This window comes from Thunnus albacares, chromosome 8 (assembly GCF_914725855.1).
Source record: "Thunnus albacares chromosome 8, fThuAlb1.1, whole genome shotgun sequence".
NCBI classification, from domain to species: Eukaryota; Metazoa; Chordata; class Actinopteri; order Scombriformes; family Scombridae; genus Thunnus; species Thunnus albacares.
The window spans coordinates 35,045,629-35,064,787 of NC_058113.1; the positions used below are offsets into that span (position 1 = coordinate 35,045,629).

Genomic DNA, 19,159 nt, shown 5'->3' on the forward strand with positions numbered 1-19,159 from the left:
AGGATCCTTTTCAGTACAACTGCATAAATATGGCTGAAATGTATCACTTATCATATTATTTTATTTATGTTCAAAGTGATTACAGGATGTAATTGTGTTAATGTTGTGTAAGTGGACGTAATGCTCTGTGGTTTTCATGGACTATTCTGATATTTACTGCTGTGAAGATAATGAAAATGCAATAAAAAAGGAACAAGTCAGAAATACGTAAAACAGCTGCTGGCAGTAATTAATCAATAATATTAACAACAACCCAGTTTTATTTAATATCATTCTGAGAGGGGCCACTCTGCTGCACCAGTACTTGCAGGACTTTTAATTGTAATGGAGTATTTATACTTTGCTGTATTGGTACTTAAACTGCAGTAAAAGATCTGAGTTCTTCTTCTACTGCTGTTAAAAAATAAATAAATAAATAAATAAATAAGCCGCTTGGACAGAGGCGCTGACATCAAGCTTCTGGAACAAAAACTGAAACTAGAACTACATTTAAAATTCAACTTGACCGTTAACAGACAGTCTTTGTTCTCTGAATCGACCTGCTGAGTGTGAACACCTGTCTGTCAGGTTGTAGTTGGAGCACAGAGGACGTACAGCGACAGGTAACTGAAGGTTGGTCCATCAAGTCCGTTTATTGCAAGAAAATAATACCTTGAGCCAATGGTCACACGACAAAACAAGCTTTTTATGACTGGTAACTGAGCGTTTACACGTCAAAATGCACTAATGTTATGATATTATGGGCAAAAAACTCCAGGGAGCGTGTATTTTGGGACTAGTGGCATCGCATAAGTGATTGTTACTATGTTAGCTTAGCTTCACCATCAGCACTGAAGCTAAGCTAACGGTGAAGCTAAGCTAACGGTGAAGCTAATCTGCTCTCAGCGCTTCGGTGACGGTAGTTTGGAGAATCACACGGTAACGGATGTGGTCCACAGCAAACACTGTGAAATTAACTGATCTGAGATCGAGTGGAGAAACGGTCGTGGCTCCCGCAGACCCCGGTAAGGAGGAGGGCGGGCCGGGGCTCTGCTGGGTGCCCCGCCGCGGCGGGAGGACAGGCCGGTCGCAACCCGCGAGGCCTCGCCTGCGGCAAGCTAGCCGATTAGCATAGCGCGGTGCACTATATTAGCTGCTAACAGGTGTGTCCGCTTCGTCGTAAAGGTAAACTCACCGCCCTTAACATTTATACAGCTTTTCTGCAAGACGTAGCTGTATTTAAATTATAAACTCATAGCTGGAATGAACATTTGAGTTAACGCGCTTTAAACTCATAACGACCCATAATTTAACATAAGTTCATGATTTATCGGCAGATTTAAAACAAGTTTAAAAACCAGGAATCTTTGTTTTGTCTCGAATTCGACCGAAATTTGAACCATGAAGAGGAGGTTTTACTTTATTTATTTCTTTATTAACTAAAATTGAGTTTTGACGTCATTGTTGCTGCCGGCGGTGTTACGCGGGATTTGGTGACCCTTCACATTCTGTGACCTGATGTTTAACCGCCTCCGTCCTCATGACTGAACCTGACTGAGTGGCTGTTTGCCGAATAGGAAACGTGTCTCTGTGTTTTATGAATAGTCTGAAGAAGTCTTGCTGTGCGCTGAATATATATAATATGTATAATATAATATTTTCTGTCTGTGGTGAAACAGGTGAACAGATCGTCCCAGCTGTGTTTGGTCTGCAGGAGTTGAGACTCATCAGATGGACTCATCCAAACCAGACTCGTGTTTCCTGAGAAGCACTTCAGCAGTTTCCCTCAACGAGCGGTGAGACGTTTCTTCTTCATGTGTTTACACAGAGCAGCAATTCAGCTTCAGCAGAGTTTTATTCTAATAAAATCACACAAAATATTTCTAAAGTAGAAAAACGAAGTCAACAGAATCAAAGACAACAAGCTTTAAAATGAGTTAAAAGTAAAAGGCGATAAAAAGGTTTTAAATCAATAAAAAGGATAAATCAGTTTTTTTGTTGTTTGTGAGAGTTCAGCTCAATAACATGAATCTATAGATCAGCTGTTCAATAACATGAATCTATAGATCAGCTGCTCAATAACATGAATCTATAGATCAGCTGTTCAACAGAAGACTGGAGGCTTTTTGCTGATATGATGTGATTGTTGATGTTTTCTGATGTTAGGGGTCAGGGGTTAGGGGTCTGGGGTTAGGGTCTGGGGTTAGGGTCTGGGGTCAGGGGTTAGGGTCTGGGGTCAGGGGTTAGGGGTCTGGGGTTAGGGTCTGGGGTCAGGGGTTAGGGTCAGGGGTCTGGGGTTAGGGGTCAGGGGTCTGGGGTTAGGGTCAGGGGTCAGGGGTTAGGGTTAGGGGTCAGGGGTTAGGGTTAGGGGTTAGGGGTCAGGGGTCAGGGGTCAGGGGTTAGGGTTAGGGGTCAGGGGTCAGGGGTTAGGGTTAGGGTCAGGGATCAGGGATCAGGGGTCTGGGGTTAGGGTCGGGGGTCTGGGGTTAGGGGTCGGGGGTCTGGGGTTAGGGTCAGGGGTTAGGGTCAGGGGTTAGGGGTTAGGGGTCAGGGGTCAGGGGTTAGGGGTTGTTGTGGAGTGAAACAGCTGGTAGCTGCCGGTCAGCTGGAGAGACGCTGTGGTTCAAGTTTATCTTAATCTGATCTATAGGCTTCACTTATCAGCCTGCTTCTTTATCAATACTCTGATCAGTTCTTCTTAATGACTTTTAAAGAATAAATTCAGGATCAGAAAAGATTTCTATTTTAAATATGTTCAATAATAATAATATCTCACTGGAAAGAAATAAAATACATCAGTCAAATCAATAATAATACTAATTTCCTCCTCCTCTTCCTCCTCCTCCTCCTCCTCCTCCTCCTCCTCCTCTTCCTCCTCCTCCTCCTCATCCTCCTCCTCCTCCTCCTCTTCCTCCTCTACTGCTGTAGAGAGGAAGGCTGTTGGAGCCAGAAGAAGTCTAGTCAGCAGCTAACTTAACAAGAATTTGACAAATTTTAATATACGTTACAAATGAAGCTAAACACAAACGCCAACAACAGAGCAGAGGACAGCGAAACTAGTGCAGAGCTCCTCGTGTCTACACAGACACCAGAGCTTCATCTCAGAGCTCCTCGTGTCTACACAGACACCAGAGCATCATCTCAGAGCTCCTCGTGTCTACACAGACTCTGGAGGCTGTCGTGTTGAAGGTCTGCAGCATCATTTTCAAACTGAACGTTGATGCAACAGAAGAAACTCGTCTCTCAGGTTCGAGCTTCTCGTTTCTTCTCGGCTGGTCGGAGCGATCCGTCGTCCAAATGATGGAAAATATAACTTTACTTTAAAGAGTTTGATTTGTGACACAACAAAATAAATGAAGAGCGTAATATGAGACCATATCTGCTGCTGCCACCTGCTACCCTGCTGAAATACAGTTTATTGATATTATTTATAGTATTTATTATTATTATTATTATTATTATTATTATTTGGTATTTTCTTTATTTTATCACCATATTTTGTGTGATTTAACATGTTTTTTTATATCTTATTGTATCAGGATACAAACAGTTTGATTCATAAAACCAGCATCAGGACTCTCCTCAGACCCTCGTTAAGACTAAACTCCCTAAAAAAGCTTTTAATGAAGAAAACAATGTGAGAAAGCTCAGGAAGGATCCTTTAGCAGGACGGATTATTGTTCTCCTGGTTCTGCATCCTGAACGACGTCATGTCACCATCCCATAATATCACATTATTCAAAGACACTGTGACTGTGACCTTTGACCTCTCCGTCTGCAGCTTCTCTCAGGTGCTGGACCAGCTGACCCGGTCCAGGACGGTGACCTTTGACCCCCTCCAGCTGCAGCAGAGGAGGGCGTCCGCCCCCCCGCCGGTGGTCCTGCTGGTGAAGAGGGAGCCGCCGTCCTCGCTCGCCCTGCAGGTGAGCGACCAATCAGAAGGAGCGGCTGCTCAGCTGGTCGTCGTGTTACATCATCATCCAGCAGCTGAGAGGAGAAACGCAGATCATTAACTAACATTATCGATTGATCAGCTGATTGTTTTCTGGGTTAATCGATCAGTTGTTGGGTTGTTGGTGATTAATTGAACAGTTGACAGCTAATTGATGAATAATAAAGACATTAAACTGGAGCTGAATTGATTAGTCAGAATATCAATAACTCTGATCGTCTCTGACTGGATGCAGGTGAAGCAGCGTCTGGCGAGGCGGAGCGTCTGGACTCGGCTCGGCTGGCGGCGGGCGACTCGTCGTCTCGCCGCCTCCGGAGCCCGCCGCGGCTTCTGGAGCTTCAGGAACAAGTACAGGTGGAGAGCCGCGTTAAGCTCCGCCCACAGGAGTGAGTCAGATCTAACCGACCCGCCCGGAGACGGCGTCGATTAATGCAACACATGAATCGATCAATAAACTAAGTGATAGATGACTGTCGGACTGCAGCGGCCGCTCCTCTCTGATGATGATGTCACGTTTCCTGTGCAGGACGAGGTCACCTGTGGAGGCGACTGGGTCGACGCCGCCGGCCGGAGAGACGAGACGTCCAGACGCCGACTGCAGGTCACAAACACGTTTCTCTGTGTAGCGTCTGCAGGCTAGGCTAACTGCTAGCTGTTGCTAACTCTGAAGCTAACCGAGAGAAACAACAGACGTGATGTTTTAGCGTTTATTAACTGACACGCTGTCGTCTGTACTGATAACTCACTACTAACCTTTTCCTCTGCTCCGCTCACATCCTCCGTCACGTCTCTGCTCCTCGCTGTTTCCCGCTCGCTACGCAAACATGCTCCTTAACGGAGCCGCGCGACCAGTGGTTTCCCAGGCAACGACAGAGGTTGACCCACATACCGGAGCAGAGACTCCCAAACGCTGATATCTGAATGAATGGATATGGCGGGGGTTCTCATTGTGTCATTATGGAGAAACACAGATTCAGTAAACGTTGAGTAAACGTTGAGTAAACGTTGAGTAAACGTTGAGTCCAGTCAGACCCAGCAGGCTCCATCAGGTTGGGCGGGGGTGTTTTGAATACACCCCCGTTGTTTTCACAGGTAATTTGTTAGTCTGTCCCCCCCGCCGCAGGAAATAATGGATTAATCCTGGAAAGCTGCTGATGTCGACTTTTCTCCTTATGAAGATAACACAGAGATTATTCAACCAATGAGAATTTAGTCGGACGAGAACATATCGACCAACTAATAGAGCAGCAGACTGCAGACCTAGAAACTATCTAACTGTATATAAAGTAGTGTAAACTATCTAACTGTATATAAAGTAGTGTAAACTATCTAACTGTATATAAAGTAGTGTAAACTAGCTAACTGTATATAAAGTAGTGTAAACTAGCTAACTGTATATAAAGTAGTGTAAACTAGCTAACTGTATATAAAGTAGTGTAAACTATCTAACTGTATATAAAGTAGTGTAAACTAGCTAACTGTATATAAAGTAGTGTAAACTAGCTAACTGTATATAAAGTAGTGTAAACTAGCTAACTGTATATAAAGTAGTGTAAACTAGCTCCACCTCCAGCAGCTACAACAGTAACATGCTGCTCTAACACTGATGCTTCACTATTAATAATCTAATGATGTCATATATAATAATATATCAGTCAGAGGGACCAAACCACTACTTTTACTGCAATACTTTAACTACATCAAGCTCATAATACTTATGTACTTTTACTGCAATACTTTAACTACATCAAGCTCATAATACTTATGTACTTTTACTGCAATACTTTAACTACATCAAGCTCATAATACTTATGTACTTTTACTGCAATACTTTCCTTCAGGACGACAGCTCCACCTGGACCTGCGGAGGGGCGGGGCCGCTGCCTCGAGGGGGCGTGGCCTGAGCAGAGTGGAGGCGCCGACCAGGAAGCAGCTGGACGCTCAGCTGGATGAGTACATGTCCACGTCCAGGAGCAGACTGGACAAACAGCTGGAGGACTACATGTCGCTGTCCAGGAGCCGACTGGACGCCGAGCTGGACGAGTACATGTCGATGGCCGGACAGACGCTGCTGCACTGGGACTGAGGGGGGGGGGTTGAGGGGGAGTTTATGAATCATTTTGGACTGAAACATGAGGGGAAACTTTTCATCAGCTGCTCTCACTCTTAGTTATTTAGATTTAAACAGTTTAATCAGACGACTGTGTGACGTTTAGTTTGTGCAGAATGTGAGGCGTTGTGTTCACTGACCTCTCTGTGTGTTGGAACTCTCAGAACTCGGTCTGATTGTGTGACCGAGGCGTCGCTGTTGTTCCCACAGATTCAAATATTTTAATAAGAAAAGGAACCTGCTGAGTTTCCTCAGTTACTGATGACGTGTTTGTTCTAATAAATAAACAGCTTCTGTATGGAAACACTGGTCAGTCTTATTGAATGTGTGTATATATATATATATATATATATATATATATATACACACTCACACACATATATGTATATATATGTGTGTGTGTGTGTGTGTGTGTGTGTGTGTTAGCAGAATAAGCTGTTTTCATGGGAGACCCACATCCTCAGCTCTGCTGTTTCTTTACTAATGTGTCTCCATTTAAAAGCCGAATCAACAGGTTTTCCAACAGTTTAAGATTTATTGCAAAGAAGCTTCATTACAACAAAGAAATAATCTACCAAACACACATTTCCTCACTTTCTGTCCTACATTTATATTTACAGGCAGGTGAGGGGCTGCATAAAGGGCCAGTATAAGATAAATAAGTAATTTTGAACAAAATACAAATAAACAAAAACAAAAGTCATTCTACAAAGATGAGACGTCAGAATCAGCTCATCTATATATCAGGTTTCATGTTACAGCAGAGCAGCCTCACTGTTCCACTAGAATATAAATATACACCTGGAAATGTGCATAATGTGTCTTTAAGCACCTGCAGGATTTATGACATCACACTAGTGTGGAGCCAATCGTAGTGCAGTATGCAGCTGACACAGCGTGACGTGAAGTTTGACATCAACAATATTCACAGATTCTGGGTTTTTACACGGAGGAGACGATGTTTTACGGGTTTTAAAGCCGTGTGAACGCTCGTGTGTCTCGCTGTGTGTCACATGTCAGAGACACGGCAGCTCACAAACACTATGCTGCTGTTTCACTGGTGACCACACGGTGGAGCTGTTGCTACGTGGTTCAGCTTGTCTCATGAGGAACTTTGTACCAGGTGTCATTTTATTAAAGACAACAGAGTTGTAGAAACATCAGGTGATCACAGCAGCACAGCAGCGCCCCCTGTGGGCAGAACGGTGGTTCAGTCTGTATTCCTGAAGCTGGTTGTAACACGACTCCTCCTGAAGGTCGTGACATCACACCTTCAAGAGTCTGGTAACCAGTTACAGACAAACCAGAAATGAACTGGTTTAAATATGAAATGAACCAAGTTTGATGAAGATGAGATGAAATATCTGCCAACAGAAGCAAAACATGTTTTCACCAAACAACCCAAACTGGGCAGGAAACAGCCTCCATCAGTCTGGTCACCATCAGTTCACCATCAGTTCACCATCAGTTCACCAGTTATTCACCAAACATGAAACACGGAACTGAGCATCACGTCTGACCTGCAGCACGTTAAACAGACTCATCAAACATTTTAATATTATAAAACATCATGATAATAAAGATGAAGAACATTAGTGTGACACTGATTTCTGTGTTTCTATTATTATTATTATTATTATTATTATTATTATTATTGATCGTGTCCAGCAGGTGGCAGCAGAGTCACTGATCAGTTTCTGTGTTGATCAATCAGACATGAATCAATACTTCCTGTAAAATCATTTATTACAAAATAAAAAACACGAACACATCGATCAGTCAGGGAGGGGTTAGCACGTTGTCATGGTTACAGTGATGCTCAGACTTATTGATCAGGAATCAATCAGCTGGTTTCAGTCGGACAAAGTGAATGTTAGAGCTCAGAAGCTTATTGATGATATGAAGAGTTATTGATCAGCAGCTGATGGCTGGTCCTCTGGGTCGTCAGCTGATCAGAGGTCAGAGGTCAGAGACCTGCAGGCGGAGAAGAAATAAATAATATTAAAAACATAAACAGAACAAAGGCGACAGTAAGAGACAGCAAACAGCTGATGAACCTTTGATCAATCAACTCTGAGTACGTTCACTCTCCATCAATGGAGCTCCGATACTACGAGTCACCATGGCAACGGGTAGATAAAAGGCAGAGCCTCCGTGTGAGATATTAAGGCATGTGTATGCAGACGATGCACATTTATCTTTAAAAAGAGCCTGAGTCAGAGCGGGAAACGTGTCGATAAAGTTTTATTCAGTGTCGTCCGTTAATTGATCGTTTATCAGACTCACGTTTGCTTAATGATGATAAAGTGGAATCTGTGCATCAGGCTGCAGCTACATTACATTTTAATATATTAGTTGAGCTTTAATCTGACGGAGGAAACACAGGAAGCAGCGACTGAAGATGAAAAATAGAGTTAAAGATTTAAAACATAAATAGATCAAAGACACACAGACGTGACTGAAGCTCACAGGCTGATCAATAATAATGTGTTTGATGATTGATAAAGCAGATTTTAAATGTTCAGACGTCTGTTTGTATCTCAACATCATTCGCTCAGAAATATTAACATATAATCTATATATATATATAATATACTTTATATATATATAATATACTATAGTATGTTATATATATATATATAATATACTATAGTATATTATATATATATATATATATATATATATATATATATAGACTATATATATATATATACACACACACACACACACACACACTATATATATATATATATATATATATATATATATATATATATATATATATAGTATATAGTGTATTATATATATATATATATATATATATATATATATATAATACACTATATATATATATAATATACTATATATATATAATATTACAGGAATGATGTTCCATCAGTGGACCAATCAGAGATCATTATTCATTGATCATATTCATTGATCCGACGTGTCTGAAGCTTCATTCTGGTTGTTTAAATGTAAACTGAGATTAAACATTATGTGTAATAAAGATCAGACAAACTGACTCAGAGTTATAACAGAAGGACATGAAGAGGTTTGATCAGCTGACGATCAATTCACACATTAAAGCAGCAACTTCAGAAAGTCCTGAATAACAAACTAACATCAACCAGGATCTGGACCAGGATCCAGAGTCTGACAGTAAACCTCCACTAATGAACCAAGACACGAAACTCCTGCCAGCAGCAGGTTAGCTTCACAGTTACCATGGTAACTGACCCAGAGTTTCAGTTACCATGGTAACTGACCAGAGTTTAAGTTTCTCTGATCTCGAGGTGAACAGGTCCTGCTGTCTGGAACGCAGCCCTGGTTTATTCCATCAGTCCACATGTTTGACCTCATTAACGCCGTAAACATCACAGCGTGGAGCTGCAGCACACGCGGAGGGAACAGGATGTAGCTGAAAAGTCAAAGGTCAAATATTAAAGAGCTGTCAGTGTCTGTTCTGTGAACTCAACTCTGACTCATCATCAGTTTTAAGCTGATATGTTGAACTTGTTTCCACATCCAGCAGTTATGGAGCAACGTTATCATTCATGTGGAGTCGTCTCTACCAGCTCCTGAGGGAAACATCTGGCTCTTTATCTGCTAAATGCTCCACTATGTTCACCAGCTAGTCTACAGCTAACTGTTAGCAGGTAGTCTACAGCTAACTGTGAGCAGCTAGTCTACAGCTAACTGTTAGCAGGTAGTCTACAGCTAACTGTGAGCAGGTAGTCTACAGCTAACTGTGAGCAGGTATCTACAGCTAACTGTGAGCAGCTAGTCTACAGCTAACTGTGAGCAGCTAGTCTACAGCTAACTGTGAGTAGGTATCTACAGCTAACTGTGAGCAGCTAGTCTACAGCTAACTGTTAGCAGGTAGTCTACAGCTAACTGTGAGCAGCTAGTCTACAGCTAACTGTGAGCAGGTAGTCTACAGCTAACTGTTAGCAGGTAGTCTACAGCTAACTGTTAGCAGGTAGTCTACAGCTAACTGTGAGCAGCTAGTCTACAGCTAACTGTGAGCAGGTAGTCTACAGCTAACTGTGAGCAGGTAGTCTACAGCTACTGTGAGCAGGTAGTCTACAGCTAACTGTGAGCAGGTAGTCTACAGCTAACTGTGAGCAGGTAGTCTACAGCTACTGTGAGCAGGTAGTCTACAGCTAACTGTGAGCAGGTAGTCTACAGCTAACTGTGAGCAGCTAGTCTACAGCTAACTGTGAGCAGGTAGTCTACAGCTAACTGTGAGCAGCTAGTCTACAGCTAACTGTGAGCAGCTAGTCTACAGCTAACTGTGAGCAGGTAGTCTACAGCTAACTGTGAGCAGCTAGTCTACAGCTAACTGTGAGCAGGTAGTCTACAGCTAACTGTGAGCAGCTAGTCTACAGCTAACTGTTAGCAGGTAGTCTACAGCTAACTGTGAGTAGGTAGTCTACAGCTACTGTGAGCAGGTAGTCTACAGCTAACTGTGAGCAGCTAGTCTACAGCTACTGTGAGCAGGTAGTCTACAGCTAACTGTGAGCAGCTAGTCTACAGCTAACTGTTAGCAGCTAGTCTACAGCTAACTGTGAGCAGCTAGTCTACAGCTACTGTGAGCAGGTAGTCTACAGCTAACTGTTAGCAGCTAGTCTACAGCTAACTGTTTAAATTTGAGGCTGTTTGAGTTGAAGAGGTTGAAAACAGAATGTGTGAATAAAGTTTCTTTTCTGCTTCAGCTTTCAGACCTGAACATTTGTAATAATTGATTATAAACCTGTTTAAACCAGAGTGAGCTGTAGTCACGTGATGCGGTCAGTGAGGCGCAGCAGCGCCCCCTTCCTGCTGTAAACAGGAAGTGAAGCCCTGTCTGAGAGGAAGAATAAAAGCTTATAAAGGCTTAACAGCTCCCTGCAGACAGGAAACAGAGCTGCTGTAACTCTGACACTTTACAGCTGTGAATGATGGGAGTCCGCTGTGCTGCTTCACCTCTGACCACAAGGTCAAAGGTCAAAGAAGTTTTTACTGTTTTACTTTTTCTTTTTTCAGTTCAAACACTGGACTCGTTTAGCTGAAAAGGGTTTTTCTGTATGTGTTCTTTACTGAAGTAAAATACTCCATTACAAGTAAAAACCTGCTGTTACAGCTGTACAAAAGTATCAACAAAATAAATATTGACACTTAAAACCACTTCAGCCTATTTCTTTTTATTGCATTCACATTTTAAAATGTCTTTTCCCTCTCCGATGTTTTAATTGTCTCAGGGCTCCTCCTGCCCTCAACAGGCTCCGATTTATCCCCAAACTCAGGAAGCTTAGAAACAGCCGTAAAACCTGATACACAGGACTGTGCAAACGTTTTAGGCACCCTAGATGTTTAGATTCTTATCTGTTATGCAATACCATCAGGGAGGACAGTGATGATGACCCCGAGCAGACAGCTAGAGTCATAAACAACTCATTTCAGCAACAAGAAGAACGATGAGTCCTGCAACAGACGGACTCTGATCTCAACATCATGGAGTCAATCTGGGATCACATGAAGAAGCACCTGAGATGTTCTAAATACTAAATCCACAGAAGAAGATTCTTTCTCCAGGATGGTTACAACAACCTGCCTGCAAGTAGTTTTGTAAGCATTCTCACTTTACTTTTAGTGCCTAAAACTTTTGCACAGTTCTGTATATTTAACCTGTTTTTCTCCAGTAGACTTGTCTGAACTAACTTCAATGATTTGTTCATCTAAACCATCAACCTGTCTCTTAGATCCCATCCCAACTAGGCTGCTTAAGGAAGTCTTACCCTTAGTGAGCACTTCTTTACTAGATATGATCAATTTGTCTTTAGTAACAGGCTATGTACCACAGTCCTTTAAAGTAGCTGTAATTAAACCTCTTCTTAAGAAGCCTACTCTTGATTCAGGTGTTTTAGCCAATTATAGACCTATATCTAACCTTCCATTTCTCTCTAAGATCCTTGAGAAAGCAGTCTCTAATCAGTTATGTGACTTTCTACATAACAATAGTTTATTTGAGGATTTTCAGTCAGGATTTAGAGGCATCATAGCACAGAGACAGCACTGGTGAAAGTCACTAATGACCTCCTAACTGCATCAGACAAAGGATTTGTCTCTATACTTGTCCTGTTAGATCTTAGTGCTGCATTCAACACAACTGACCATCACATCCTATTACAGAGACTGAAACATTTAATTGGCATTACAGGAACTGCATTAAGCTGGTTTAAGTCCTATTTATCAGATTTCAGTTTGTACATGTTAATGATGAATCCTCCATGAAGGCAAAAGTTAGACACGGAGTTCCACAAGGTTCTGTTCTTGGACCAATTCTATTCACCTTATATATGCTTCCTTTAGGTAATATTATTAGGAAACACTCCATAAATGTTCATTGTTACGCAGATGATACCCAATTATATTTATCAATGAAGCCTGATGAACCCAATCAGTTAAACAAACTCCAAACATGCCTTAACGACATAAAGACCTGGATGACCTGCAATTTTCTGCTACTAAACTCAGATAAAACTGAAGTTATTGTGTTTGGCCCTCTCAACCCAACCGGTCGAGGCAGATGGGGTCCACCTAGAGTCCAGTTCTGCTTGAGGTTTCTTCCTGTTAAAGGTTAAGGTTTTTTAAAGGTTTTTCTTTGCTGGTGTCACCAAGTGCTGCTCATTATGAATAAAATTGACTTGACTATTGACTCTGTTGGCACGCAGCTCAGAATGAAACATGAGGATTTAATGCAGATTTAATAAAGTTGGACAGATGTGATGGAGCAGAGGCTGGTGGTGTCAGTTTGCCGTTGAATCAGCTGAAAAAAATTCAAACTGGAACATTAAGTTTGTAAATTAGAACTTTATTTATATGTTCTACACAGACCTGCTGTTACAAGCATCACAGAGTCAGAGACTGGCTTTCTGAGATGGAGGTTTGTTTACAGTCAGACTACAGTCTTTAGGCTACAGTCTTCAAACTACAGTCTTCAGGCTACAGTCTTCAGACTACAGTCTTCAGACTACAGTCGTCAGGCTACAGTCTTCAGACTACAGTCTTCAGACTACAGTCGTCAGGCTACAGTTGTCAGACTACAGTCGTCAGGCTACAGTTATCAGGCTACAGTCGTCAGGCTACAGTGTTCAGACTACAGTCGTCAGGCTACAGTCTTCAGACTACAGTTGTCAGGCTACAGTCTTCAGGCTACAGTGTTCAGACTACAGTCATCAGGCTACAGTCGTCAGGCTACAGTGTTCAGGCTACAGTCTTCAGGCCACAGTTCAGACTACAGTGTTCAGACTACAGTGTTCAGACTATAGTCGTCAGGCTACAGTTGTCAGACTACAGTCGTCAGGCTACAGTTATCAGGCTACAGTCTTCAGACTACAGTTGTCAGACTACAGTTGTCAGACTACAGTCGTCAGGCTACAGTTATCAGGCTACAGTCGTCAGGCTACAGTCTTCAGACTACAGTTGTCAGGCTACAGTCTTCAGGCTACAGTGTTCAGACTACAGTCATCAGGCTACAGTCGTCAGGCTACAGTGTTCAGGCTACAGTCTTCAGGCCACAGTTCAGACTACAGTGTTCAGACTACAGTGTTCAGACTATAGTCGTCAGGCTACAGTTGTCAGACTACAGTCGTCAGGCTACAGTTATCAGGCTACAGTCTTCAGACTACAGTTGTCAGACTACAGTCTTCAGACTACAGTCTTCAGACTACAGTTGTCAGACTACAGTTATCAGGCTACAGTGTTCAGACTACAGTCTTCAGACTACAGTCGTCAGGCTACAGTCTTCAGACTACAGTTGTCAGACTACAGTCGTCAGGCTACAGTGTTCAGACTACAGTCGTCAGGCTACAGTCTTCAGACTACAGTTGTCAGGCTACAGTCTTCAGGCTACAGTGTTCAGACTACAGTCATCAGGCTACAGTCGTCAGGCTACAGTGTTCAGGCTACAGTCTTCAGGCCACAGTCTTCAGACTACAGTGTTCAGACTACAGTGTTCAGACTATAGTCGTCAGGCTACAGTGTTCAGACTACAGTCTTCAGGCTACAGTCGTCAGGCTACAGTTGTCAGGCTACAGTCTTCAGACCTAGTTGTCAGACTGCAGTCTTCAGACTACAGTCTTCAGGCTACAGTCGTCAGGCTACAGTGTTCAGACTACAGTCGTCAGGCTACAGTGTTCAGACTACAGTCTTCAGGCTACAGTCTTCAGACTACAGTCTTCAGACTACAGTGTTCAGACTACAGTCGTCAGGCTACAGTGTTCAGACTACAGTCTTCAGGCTACAGTCGTCAGGCTACAGTGTTCAGACTACAGTCGTCAGGCTACAGTGTTCAGACTACAGTCTTCAGGCCACAGTCTTCAGACTACAGTCTTCAGACTACAGTGTTCAGACTACAGTCGTCAGGCTACAGTGTTCAGACTACAGTCTTCAGGCTACAGTCGTCAGGCTACAGTTGTCAGGCTACAGTCGTCAGGCTACAGTGTTCAGACTACAGTCTTCAGACTTCAGTTGTCAGGCTACAGTCTTCAGACTACAGTGTTCAGACTACAGTTGTCAGGCTACAGTCTTCAGGCCACAGTCTTCAGACTACAGTGTTCAGACTACAGTCGTCAGGCTACAGTGTTCAGACTACAGTCTTCAGACTACAGTCTTCAGGCTACAGTTGTCAGGCTACAGTGTTCAGACTACAGTCTTCAGACTTCAGTTGTCAGGCTACAGTCTTCAGACTACAGTCTTCAGACTACAGTGTTCAGACTACAGTGTTCAGACTACAGTCGTCAGGCTACAGTGTTCAGACTACAGTCTTCAGACTGCAGTCTTCAGGCTACAGTTGTCAGGCTACAGTGTTCAGACTACAGTCTTCAGACTTCAGTCGTCAGGCTACAGTGTTCAGACTACAGTCTTCAGGCTACAGTCTTCAGACTACAGTCGTCAGGCTACAGTCTTCAGACTACAGTCGTCAGGCTACAGTGTTCAGACTACAGTCTTCAGACTACAGTTGTCAGGCTACAGTCTTCAGACTACAGTCTTCAGGCTACAGTCTTCAGACTACAGTCGTCAGGCTACAGTCTTCAGACTACAGTCAGATCTGTTGGAGGACTGAAGGATCTCTGTCCGGTTTTGTGGCTTTTGAATAATGTTCTGCAAGTAAAAGTGACTTGTGTTGCTCTCACCTGGCGAGTCCTTGGCTCCGCCCCCCATCAGTTCCAGATCTGATGGACAGCCAATCCCAGCAGGAGCACCGGGCTCAATTGACCAATCCCAGAGGCCTGGGAGATGTCACACAGAGGTCAGGAGAACAATCAGAACACATTTATTAAACAGTCATCATACTTTTGGCACCAACTGAACATTTTATATTTTCAGGGTGTAACCATGGAGATGAAGCTGCGTTCAGTCTCCTGATTGATGTAGCTGAAGGACTTCCTGTCGTCCCCTCAGGCGTCTCCAGTGTCGGACATGAACACAGTAATAACTGTCTAAGCCACCATGACCAAACGGACCAATCAGATGCCAGCGGGATGATTAGAGTCGAGTCATTGAGGTCAAAGGTCACTGAAATCACTGATGTCCATTTGATTCATTCTGGCTGCTGAATGTATTTCACTTTGTTTGTGTCTTCAGATTTTTAGCTGTGTTAGCAGCATGTTAGCATGGTATCAGTAGCATGTTAGCACCATGTTAGCATGGTATTAGTAGCATGTTAGCACCATGTTAGCAACATGTTAGCATGGTATCAGTAGCATGTTAGCAGCATGTTAGCAGCATGTTAGCATGGTATTAGTAGCATGTTAGCAGCATGTTAGCATGGTATTAGTAGCATGTTAGCAGCATGTTAGCATCACATTAGCAGCATGTTAGCATGGTATTAGTAGCATGTTAGCATCATGTTAGCATCACATTAGCAGCATGTTAGCATGGTATTAGTAGCATGTTAGCAGCATGTTAGCATCACATTAGCAGCATGTTAGCATGGTATTAGTAGCATGTTAGCATCACATTAGCAGCGTATGCTAGAATAATGTGTTATTTACGACAGGTGACCGTGAGGCCGTTTTAATGATTGTGGGTAAAAAGCTCTGCAGAAAGTCTAAACGAGATGAAACAGCTTCTATAACTGCAGTGTTTAATGTGAGATACAGCATCACATGAACATCACAAGTCATAACAAGTTTATTTAAAAAGACATTTAAAAAGAGCTTTGAGGGTGATTTTAAGTTACTGCAGCGTATACAGTCTATGATTTACAATAGTAACATCATATGTTTACATCAAACAAACATAAAGAATCTACAGCTGTTTGGGGCCCTTTTACTTGGGGGCGACAGGAAGTTAGTTTAGCTTAGTTTAGTTTTTTATCCTTTTGGAAATTCCTGGTGTGTTTGTGGCGACTGTCAGAACATTACGTTAAAGACAAATATCAAACTCAGTTTACCTGTAAAGGTAAAATCTGTCTTGATGGATGGAAGCATCGATCCGACACTTCAGACTGAAATATCTCAACGACTATCAGATGGATTCATGTGAAATGTTGTTCATGTGTTCATGATCCTCAGAGGATGACTCCTGCTGACTGTGATGTTCCTGTTGCGCCAACATGAGGCCAACTTTTTACTTCTGTATTGAAATATCTCAACTGATGGATGGCTTTCTGTGTTGTAACAGCTGGGAGGAGTAAAGATTATGTTTAAGTCTTGGACAGATTGATGTCTTTACACCTTTTTAACATCTGGATAGAAAACGTCTCAAACCTCCTCCAGAGCTGGTTTCAGTCACCTTTACTGTTAACTGTTAACAAGACAGCAGGCAGGAAGTTGTCTCACCTTGTTGGAGGCGTCAAGATTGGGGTAGAGGCCGGTCACTACAAGACAGAACAACAAATGAAGTACTGACACGCAGTAATACTCTGAATATTACTGCTGATGATACTGCTGTTACTACAGTCCGACAGTACCGAAGTAGTAGTCGAAGGTGGCCGTGTAGTCGTAGTCTGCTGTAGTCGACATGTAGTCATAGTCCGCAGTAGTCGACTCTTCTTCATGGTTTTCTGCATTTCCTGTGGAGGAAAATAAAAGAACCATAACAGACAACTTCCAAAGTACCCCCAAAACACTAAATAACAACAACAACAACAACAACAACAACAACAACAACAATAATAATAATGAACATCTTGGTGATAAAAATGTTTTTTTTCTGTCTTTACATTTTTCAGCCGATAGTACGACAGGATTTAAGAGTTTAAGTTTGTTGGACACAAACAAAACATCAACAAGACAAAAATAACATTCAGACAAAACTAAAATAAATGCAAATTGAGTCTCAGCTTCATTTTCACATTAAAGACAAGACAGTGAATCAGCAGCAGACTCATGTTTCCACTTCCTGTGTTTTACAGCTGATTTACTCAGTTTGACTCTGCTTCACCAACAACATGTTTCCACTTCACACGTTCAACGTTGTCATGGAGATTCAGGGACAAAATCTGAGATTTTAAGAATAACGAGTCATGAAGAGCCGTGGCAGATCAAGTTAAAGAGTTTCCTGGTAAATATGTAAAAGTTTACAGTCAGTTTTTCACCAAAACTCAGTCTGAATACTGAATAATAAATATATACTGAATACTGAATAATAACAACAGTAACTATCTGACAGTCTTCTTCTACTCCGCCTTTGTTGGTGTGTTACAGCTGCCTGTAGATCAGTGAAACTACTAACAGGAATGTGGATCATGTGACCAGCGTGAACGTGTCCTTGTGCAAAAACATAAATCAAACTGCAGAAGAAAGTGAACGTGGACGTCAGTGAGGTCAGCAGAGCGAGTGGGAGGACGTGTGAATGTTGGAGCAGAAAGTGATAAAAGATCTAAACAAACACACGGAGACGTCCGTCTCTCTGATATATGTATTTATAAAACATTAATGAACTTCCTTTTCTAAACATATGAAGAGAAACCCGACACACTGACTGAGGTTCTGCTCCATCGCTGGACTTCATAAAACCAGCAGAACAATAAGAATAGAAGTCCGAGCGATGACGGGGGACAGTTGAAGGAAAGTATTTAACCAGAAACACCAGCAGCTGCAGTTCAGTCATCTGAGATATGAATGATCTGTTCTCTGACAGAACTTTGGCTCAAACTCACCTGAACTGATAGAAACAGAACAGAAACCAACATGTGAAACTTGTTTGTGAGTCTGAGATGTGTGGAGACTCGCCTGCAGTCTGAACGCAGCGACACGCAACCTACAGTCAACCTACAGTCAACCTACAGTCAGCAGATACCTGCAGCAGCATGTTTCAGTCACTTCACTGAGACTCAAAGGATCCGGCTGGATGTTCAACATGTTTCTGACTGTCAACACATCAGGAAAAGACCAAAACCAACTGTCTGAAACATTCAATATTTCCATAAAACAGAACAAATCTGTATCAGTCACATCCTCTCATCATGACAGAAACTCTGCAGGTCAAACTGAGCAAACCAAACACACGACGACACAATTACACAATATCTCAATATGTTTCTTATTGTCAGAAAATCTCACGTGAAGAGCCGAACCGACGATGAACCGACTTTGTTCTGAAGTTCTTTGAGAAATTTATAATACGGTACAAAGTCGGAGGTTGTGATCTGCAGCAAACAGACCCACGTTCCTGCACATGCTCAGTGGCGTCCGCCTCACACAGAACTACTCTCCGGAGATTACTGGAACTACTGGAACTACTGGAGCTACTGGAACTACTGGAACTACTGGAACTACTGGAGCTGAAGAAGAAAAACGTGTGGAAACAGAAGAAAATGACTCAAACTAATAATTCTCAAACCTCCCAGAGAAACTTTATCATCACACAACAAAGTTTCATCCAAAAGTGTCTCAAATTTAAACTGAATTTCCATAAAACGTTGAGTATAAAACAGCAGTGATGTTTGTTTCCGTCGCTGCAGATAAACTGATTCTTCCCGCCGCTGCCGTTAAACCACCGCAGAAGAAGAAGAAGAAACACAACGAGACGACGTCATTAAAAGCTCAAACGATGGAAAACATGATGGAAATACGACGTTTCTGTTAGTTTCCTGTATCGATGTGAGGAAGGTTACAGCCTCCTCC

The 19,159-nt window shown here is 42.4% G+C and overlaps 1 protein-coding gene across 7 annotated transcripts; it reads left to right on the forward strand.

Annotated features, from left to right (window-relative positions):
- Positions 1 to 424: 424 nt before the first annotated feature.
- LOC122987555 lies at positions 425 to 6,345 on the forward strand. 7 transcript variants are annotated; one of them, XM_044359481.1, is made up of 6 exons: positions 425 to 612; positions 1,659 to 1,775; positions 3,761 to 3,902; positions 4,167 to 4,317; positions 4,458 to 4,532; positions 5,773 to 6,345. In XM_044359481.1, exons 2-6 carry the CDS (start codon positions 1,711 to 1,713, stop codon positions 6,015 to 6,017), a joined length of 678 nt encoding a protein of 225 aa, XP_044215416.1. In that variant the 5' UTR covers positions 425 to 612; positions 1,659 to 1,710; the 3' UTR covers positions 6,018 to 6,345. The 7 variants fall into 7 exon arrangements, with proteins under 7 accessions (XP_044215416.1, XP_044215417.1, XP_044215420.1 ...); XM_044359482.1 differs by having other exon boundaries at positions 425 to 602; XM_044359485.1 differs by lacking the exon at positions 425 to 612 and adding an exon at positions 619 to 694.
- Positions 6,346 to 19,159: the final 12,814 nt, after the last annotated feature.

Excerpts from the sequence above, each read along its gene's own strand:
- LOC122987555 (XM_044359481.1), top strand. The coding sequence starts at position 1,711 with ATGGACTCATCCAAACCAGACTCGTGTTTCCTGAGAAGCACTTCAGCA. Across the intron at positions 1,776-3,760 it reads GCAGTTTCCCTCAACGAGCG|CTTCTCTCAGGTGCTGGACC; the intron begins GTGAGACGTTTC and ends CTCCGTCTGCAG. Across the intron at positions 4,318-4,457 it reads GTTAAGCTCCGCCCACAGGA|GACGAGGTCACCTGTGGAGG; the intron begins GTGAGTCAGATC and ends TTTCCTGTGCAG.